Raw genomic sequence first — 8,587 nt, forward strand, 5'->3', positions numbered from 1 at the left:
TCCAAAACAAATGCTTGTAAAAAATCCCCAAGAGTCTAAGGAACTGGAATATGTAAGCCTTTTAATCCAAAACGCTTTAATCCAAAACGCGTTTCTGGCCGAAATGTGTAAACAACAATCCACGTCCGTCCTTTGTTTTCGGCTCTCACTTTATTTTCCAAAACAAATGCTTGTAAAAAAAATCCCCAAGAGTCTAAGGAACTGGAATATGTAAGCCTTTTAATCCAAAACGCTTTAATCCAAAACGCGTTTCTGACCGAAAACTGTACTTCCTTCTTGATCTTTTTCTTCCAACGTTGTGTGATCTGACAGATTCACTGGTGTCTGCTGCCCTCTTTTGGATGTTAGCACATCTACAGAGAGATTCCCCATTCAAGTCTATGGGGAAAAAACACCCCTTTGAACTTCCATACTGGGAATTCTGGAATTCTGATCGCTTACAAAATAGATAGCACACCTCTCCTCAATGAGCCGGTCGATTTGACACCTCATTTATGGGTCTAGGACAAAAGCTGCGGGACAAGTTACGTGCCGAAAAAAGTGTCCGGAAGAAGAAGAAGAAGAAGAAGAAGAAGAAGAAGAAGAAGAAGAAGAAGAAGTATGCAAGAGAATAAGAATGTGCTTTGCAAGCACATTAATAAATATGCAAGAGAATTAGAATGTGCTTTGCAAGCACATTAACTACTTGTGTGAAAGAGCAAGTGAAAGAGCATGAGCAAACCAGTAACAAAACATCAATTATCCCTGAAAGGCCTGGGACCCTGGAGTATGGTCCAAGTCCAAGTTATAGAACCTGAAGGCCAAGGTTAAGAGCAGAGCCATCTTTAGGGAGAAACCTCAAAGAGGCTGACTCCATGGGCACAAAGGGAGCTTCCAGCACTTCCTCCAGGACTACCAAGAAAATTCCCAGGAAGGGAGGCATGGTCTGTAGAATGGCTTTAGACACCTGGCAACATGCAGAAAATGAGAGACCAAGGGATGCCTATGTAAGGAGGCCCTAATGACCTACTGGGGGAAAGGCCTATATGTGAAACAGAGGGACCATGTGAGAAAGTGAATACTTTAAGCAGGTATCCATACATGTAACTCCACATGGGTTGGTACAATTGTGGAACGACTCTTTGAAGGCAAACAGATTCACATCTGCCAAACCAAAAATCTGCCAGATGCACTAAACCACTAAGAATCTTATCTTATGAGTGATTCAGGACTCAGAGCATCTCTGTGCAAGGAAAATACAAAAAACCCTTCTTATAATAGATGGGGCTGATCCAGTTGCTATGTAGGACAGATTCTACTGAAGACTGTGATTGGTTGTATATTGGTATATATGTACCAATTATGTATATACAGTGGTGTGAAAAAGTGTTGGCCCCTTCCTGATTTTTTATTTTTTCGCATGTTTGTCACACTTTAATGTTTCAGATCATCAAACATATTTAAATATTAATCAAAGATAACACAAGTAAACACAACATGCAGTTTTTAAATTGAGGTTTTTATTATTAAGGGAAAACAAAATCCTTGCTGGTGTGTTCTGGATCATTGCTGCAGAAACCAAGTTCGCTTCAGCTTGAGGTCATGAACAAATGGCTGCACATTGTCTTTCAGGAATTATTGGTAGACAGCAGAATTCATGGTTCCATTAATCACAGCAAGTCTTCCAGGTCCTGAAGCAGCAAAACAGCCCCAGACCATCACACTACCACCACCATATATTACTGTTGGTAAGATGTTTTTTCTGAAATGTTTTTTTTTTGCTGTGTTACTTTTATGCCAGTTGTAATGGGACACACACCTTCCAAAAAGATCTTTTGTTTTGTCAGTCCACAGAGTATTTTCTCAAAAGTCTTGGGGCTCATCAAGATGTTTCCTGCAAATCTGACACGTTCTTTTAATTTCTTTTCACTCAGCAGCAGTTTTCGTCTTGGAGCTCTGCCATGCAGACCATTTTTGCCCAGTCTCTTTCTTATAGTGGGGTTATGAACACTGACCTTAACTGAGGCAAGTGAGGACTGCAGTTCTTTCGGGGTTGTTGTGGGGTCTTGGGGTAATTTTGGTCAGCTGGCCACTTCTGGTAAGAGTCACCACTGTTCCATGTCTTTGCCATTTGTAGATAATGGCTCTCACTGTAGTTTGCTGGAGTACCAAAGCTTCAGAAATGGCTTTATCAATTACTTTCTTTCTCATTTGTTCCTGAATTTCTTTGGATCTCAGCATGATGTGTGGGTTTTGAGGATCTTTTGGTCCACTTCACTTTGTCAGTCAGGTCTTATTTAAATGATTTCAATGGGCATGCTGGGCATGCTGACCAGCCTTCCTAGACTTTCAGTTCTTTCTGCTCTGATCAAGCTGGAGGGTGTGGGTGTGACTAAAAGATGGCCCAGGCTACTCACTGCATCAGGTAACAAATTCCCTGAACCTTTTTTTGAAGATTTTTTTTAGATTAAGGTTACCTCTAACTAGTTAAAATTGCTTTTTTAGTTTTTCTGTATAACATTATTGGCTAGCATGTTAGTCATGCATTTTGTATAAAGATATGATCCTGAGTCAGCCTGTGTTAGTTGAGGGAGTCTGCTATTACACTTTTTTATTTCAACATTTTCATGCTGGTACTGTATGAACATAATTTTCCCACTGAAACCTAGATCTGAACCACAAAAATACCACAGTGTTCCAGGACATTGATAGGATATGTTACATTTTACAATTACATTTTACCTAAGTAAAATTTATTAACCAATGTGTGCAGTCATGTGTAATTAGACATGTTCATACACTTACAGTACTTATATTTGTTGTAAATCAGTTAATGTTTAAAATAAAAACCTTTTCTAGTGTGCAATGCTTTGTGTGGTACCTGAATTACAGCTTCCTCCTCAGACTCTCTACAGGTCCCCAGAGGGTATCCTGTAAATCCATAATAAAAAAATTATACAGCTGCTATCATTTGCCCAAACACACACACAAAAAATAACTCAGTATGAACTTCAGGCCATGCTCAAGATGAGGGTCACAGAGTTGCATAGTGATTGGTCTAGTACTGTACGTACAGTGGTTTTGGTGCCCAGGTTCAATGGCTCCTCTGGCTCAAAAACATCTTTACTACTATTCTTGTGCAGTAGGATATATTTATTCAACATGGCAGTCTAGCAGCCTGGCAGTTTGGTAGCTTTAAAATCTGTCAAATCCCCAGCAGCTTCCAAGTTGAATGGATCTGTCATGTGTTTTCTTTATCCTTTATTCAAAGTGGACTTGAAAGAACATCTGGCAAGGAGCAAGAGTCAAAGGTATAGAAGCATTATATAACTTAAAGCTATAAGCACAAATTGAAGTAGTTTCAACTGTTGCCCTGTGAGTCATCTTGCCATTTCCTGCCCCTGTTGCACACTCTGTTTTATGGATTACTGAACTCTGTTTTGCATCTCCTGTTCTTTGGATTACTTGTGTGCATGATCTCTGTTTTGCATCACCTCCTTTGTGGATTACAGTGTGCATGAACTTGGTTTTTGCACCTCCCATTCAGAACTCTTGTTTTTGCACATTCTGCTTTGTGGATTGGTGCACACTGTGTATTTGGGCAAAAGTCTGTTTTGTTTCCCTTTATCGATATTAAAACTACTTATCTTTAACTTTGCATGGCATCCTGCATTTTAGTTCCACCCGGACCAATCTGACAACTTGTGTGTAAAATCAATTGATGAATGGTTGTATTAAACTATGTGATATGCGTGAATGTGCAGAGAAATATGATTTGTCAGGGGAGTCAGTTTTGGTAACACACCGGAAAGGGGTGTGACAACTGTAAACTTGAGTGGGATGAAATATAAACAGGTTTATTGAGTTCATTTGATTTTATAGATTTTTTATTCTATAAATCTTTAGGTGAACTATTCAGAAGTTGGTGTTGGAGACCCCTGTATTTGCTTGAAATGAAACTAATTTGGGATATGGAACACCAGAAATTTTAAAATAAATGGTTTGTTAATTTGAAAAATCAGAGAAAAGTTGTTCAAGCCTGTCCTGCAATATCACTGCCCTCCCCCATTGCTCTGACACCACTGCCTTATGTTTTGCCCATGCAGCCAGTAGACGGCACACAATCACAGTATAGAAGAGTTAGAGATAGGTTGGCTGATGTGCATCCGGAACTTTAATCTGAAATCTCCAAAAATAATCTTCTGCCTCAAGTTGCCTCTGGGTGGAAGATGTAACCTAGATCATTCAAGCTCAGTGCAAATTAACCTTTTTTACAGGTTGGTAAAATGTACCACATCTCCCCCCATCCCCCAGCATTTGTGAAATCAAATCAATTTGTGACTCCCCTAATCCCTTACAATCCTAGTCAGTTTGTTGACTCTTTGAAACAGCGTACATATTATTCCCAGCTAACCTGTCTGAATTTTCACTGCATTCTGCTTAACATATACAAAAGTTAGCTGCTCTGATGAGCTTAAGGAACCTAAAACTGATTGAAGAGCTGATGAAGTAGCCAAATGGGCTTTTTGTACACAAAACCGCCACAGTATTTACTTTTGTTTATTCTCATTTTGACGCCACTAGATATCAACATCTTTTTTTTCATTTTGTTTGGAAAAATAAACATTTATTTAACACGTTGACTATAGCGTTTTTAAAATCATAAATCAATTTGGTTTTGGCATTTTAGTTCAGTTTAAAAATAGTATAATAACAAAGGAAGAGTAACAACAAAACCACCAAATTTGTGACAATTATAATTCAAATTAACCTTTGAATTATAATTGTTGCTTTTAAATTCACAATATAATGTCCAAATGGTAGAGGGCCGACCCAGGACACAGACATTGAAACATGATTACCATGTATGTTTTGTGGGCTTACTTCTCATTGTGGCGGATTTTTCTTATTTCAGTGTGAGTGTGAGCGCAAGGGCGCGCTCTTTCAGAAAGGGAAACGCGTGAGCGTAGTTGCTGTGCTTGTCGTACAACTGGGAGCGCGCGTGCGCGTTTATTTGCGTTTCCTCGCGGTAAGTTGAGGAGCGCGACAAATTTCAGTGCACAGCAAGGTTACCCACCTTTGCGAAGTTTAAAAAAATAGTCCTTAATTTCACTGTTTTTTTTTTTTTACTAAGCGTTGAACATGTCTGCCCAACCAGCTAAAGTGAGTAAAAAAGAACAGAACTCGAACCACGACGGAGCGGACGAGACCTCTGGTAAGAAGCGAGGCCCTTGTGAGCATCGCCATTTTCACTTTCTCTTTTAACGTTTTTGAGTCCCTTTGACAAACTGTTTACCAAAAGGGCGGCAGCAAAGTATATCCAATTTTATGTGCCTCACTGCGAGTTTCATGAGGTTATGATTGGCTGTGGTCGTCGGCGGGGTTGGATGTTGAGTGCTCATAAGCAATGTAAGGCGCCGGCAGTGGAGGCCATGTTAAGTAGCGGCTATAGGCTAACGCCATTGCTACGGCAACGAATTGTCAAGACATGGTCAGATACAAATAATTTTATTTATTATGGGTATGCACACCATATACTTTAAACGAAAAACGTGTTGGTTGAAGGAAACAATATATTTATGTATCATAATTAGAAATTTGTGCAAGATAAATCGTTGAGGCAGTACGCTACTTTATTGCCGTACGGTAACGACCTCCGCCATGATGCATATACCAGTTAGCTAGCCTGAAATGTTGGCTATACGCTTAGGGTAATGATGCTAATAATGAAACATCCAAAAATATCGCAGCTTCGTTTTATGGAAGTTGTGTGTAAAGAAGTTAGTCTTGTACGTTTGCTAACCATCCAGTGATGTTGCGCGAGAGAGGAAGCAGGCAGGTAAATATCTCTGGTTCTAAACATTTAAACCACGCGGCCGGAGCAGCAGGAAGCGGCGTCTAACATCTCCTGGACAAGAAAATTAGCTGCTACAACATACTTGTAGCTTAGGAACTGCATAATAAATCACATCCATCAGGTGCAAAGAACACTTCAAAATGTCCCCATAGTTAAAACGAAAGGGTACTCTATCTGCGTGAATTTCAAGGTAGAAACTCCGCTCAACTTGTTAAGCTAGTGTTGAATGAAACTCATTATTCTTATAAAAATGTAAAATGAGATTAGAGGTATTTTTGTCTGACCACTGATGTTTTCTGCATCTTCAGAAAAAGAGCAACAGGAAGCTATTGAGCATATTGATGAAGTACAGAATGAAATTGACAGGTTGGTTAAGTTTTGTATTTGATTAAATATAACAAAATGCTTATATTTATATGAAGGCAAATAACAGAATTAAACTTTTTTTCCACCAAAGATTGAATGAACAGGCCAGTGAGGAAATTCTCAAAGTCGAGCAAAAATATAACAAGCTCCGCCAGCCATTCTTTCAGAAGAGGTCAGAACTCATTGCTAAAATTCCCAACTTTTGGGTCACTACATTTGTGAATCACCCACAAGGTAAGCTGAAAAGAACAACCCGAATAAAACAATTTCAACATGACCTTAAATATCTTGACCGTTTGTTTGGAACAAAAAGAAAGGCTTCTTCAATATTAAGCTTTCAGTTTTACATGTACATTTACACTGTTTACACCTAGTCTCTGCTCTCCTTGGTGAGGAGGATGAAGAAGCACTTCACTATCTGACCAGGGTGGAGGTAACAGAATTTGAAGACATCAAATCAGGCTACAGAATAGATTTTGTGAGTTTCTAGCACATCGGAATATTTTTTAACTAAATGAATCTTTCTGTTGCTTTATTATTCTTATGTTTGATATTTACACCTGTTTTGTAGTACTTTGATGAAAACATGTATTTTGAAAACAAAGTCCTATCAAAAGAAATACACCTGAATGAAAGTGGAGACCCAACTCCAAAGTCAACAGAGATCAAATGGAAACCAGGAAAGGTGTGAATGATTGATACTCATTAATACCCTTTAACATAACTTTCTTTTAAATGCTGTATGTGGATTATTCAAGAAACATAATTTGTGGTCCTTTGAAGGACCTCACAATTCGTTCCAGTCAAACTCAAAGTAAAATGGGCAAGAAGAGGCAACATGAAGAGCCTGAGAGCTTTTTCACCTGGTTCACTGATCACTCTGATTCAGGAGCAGATGAGTTGGGGGAGGTCATAAAGGATGACATATGGCCCAATCCCCTCCAGTATTACCTGGTGAGTCTAATTAATCTAGTTTCCACCTTTTAGTATGAGTAAAATATTCTCATCACTGGCTAGCTTACATAAGTTGTTCTGACCTGCCTATAGGTCCCAGATATGGAAGATGAGGAAGGAGAGGGTGAAGATGAAGATGAGGAAGGTCTAGAAGACATAGATGAAGAGGGAGAAGAGGATGATGGAGAGGTAATTTACAGCTAAATATGCTTAATTTATTATTCATTTGCTATTATTGTTATTGTTATTATTATTATTAGTGGATAAATATTAAAAAATGATTTCAGTAGTGTGATGGGGACTTGAATATGCCATTTTCCAATTTCAGGATGATGGAGAGGATGAGTAAAGAGTAAGAAAGTTGAATATAATCAATCACTGGTCCTGTCTGCCCCAACCCATTTGAATTTTTGGTGATTTTTGGGAGCAAATATTCATCTTTTTTACTCCATTTTCTTCCCTTTTTTTTATTTTTTTTTAAAGTTCCATCTTCTGTTCTGACTGTGCCATGTTAATATGCTACCCAGGAAGATGATAAACTGACTGCAAAATACTGCCACTATGGCAATTATCTCAATTCCCAACTACATTTTGATTAAACTACAGTTTGATTAAATAAAAGGCAAAACACTGTAATATATGCAGCACATTGAAGTACACTTGCAAATGGTGTATTTTTTTTTATATAAGTGTATATGCATACTTCATCCTGTTAGTGCGTTTAAATGAACAAAGGCCATGCTATGTGATGTGTATTTCCAGTATCTATCTTAATGGCTTTGTTTCTCATGGCATTAGAACTGCTTCATGATTGAGTTTTTCCCTTTAGCTTGTGGTTTCATGGACATAAATCACAACTTTACTGTTCTCCATTCTGTGAGCTTGTAATTTTATGAGGGCTGACCCTCAGCGAGGGAGGAAACATGGGTATTTGGATTTTTTTTTTATCTTGTTTCAGACATTCATTGGATTTAAAATGACATTTTGATAAAATAAAATCTTTAAAAATATGGGAAAACAGTTGTGAACTTTGTCTGCTTTCAACTCAATCACATTTATTTGGAAGGGTTAGACTTCTTCAGGTGAAGTTTTTTCTTTCTCAGGTTTTAAAAGAATTTGGTGTCAAGTTTTGAGGCAGAATGCTTGCATAACAGTCTTGTCTAAAGCCTCAGATTCTTCTTTCATCACTTGTCAATCTTTGACTGAACTTGAATATAATACCCAGCCTAGAATGTAAACAGCTCTAATGATACTGTAGAATGAGCATGAAATTAATAGCATGTTGGTGTCAGCATATATTCATATACAGGGGTGATTTTTATGGGCAGCAGTGGAATGCAGTCTAACATTTATTTAGATATGGGTATTAGGGATGTGGTTAAGGTGCTGGACTACTGATCAGAAGGTCATCAGTTTCAATCCCAGGTCCAC

At 38.3% G+C, this 8,587-nt stretch overlaps 1 protein-coding gene across 1 annotated transcript; it reads left to right on the forward strand.

The window, feature by feature from the left end:
- Positions 1-4,888: 4,888 nt before the first annotated feature.
- seta (SET nuclear proto-oncogene a) lies at positions 4,889-8,174 on the forward strand. Its single transcript, XM_027166962.2, has 9 exons — positions 4,889-5,008; positions 5,114-5,194; positions 6,145-6,202; positions 6,294-6,436; positions 6,577-6,680; positions 6,774-6,887; positions 6,986-7,156; positions 7,250-7,345; positions 7,485-8,174. The coding sequence occupies exons 2-9, from the start codon at positions 5,122-5,124 to the stop codon at positions 7,503-7,505; spliced, it is 780 nt and encodes a 259-aa protein (XP_027022763.1). The 5' UTR covers positions 4,889-5,008; positions 5,114-5,121; the 3' UTR covers positions 7,506-8,174.
- Positions 8,175-8,587: the final 413 nt, after the last annotated feature.

Source organism: Tachysurus fulvidraco, chromosome 14 (assembly GCF_022655615.1).
Source record: "Tachysurus fulvidraco isolate hzauxx_2018 chromosome 14, HZAU_PFXX_2.0, whole genome shotgun sequence".
NCBI classification, from domain to species: domain Eukaryota; kingdom Metazoa; phylum Chordata; class Actinopteri; order Siluriformes; family Bagridae; genus Tachysurus; species Tachysurus fulvidraco.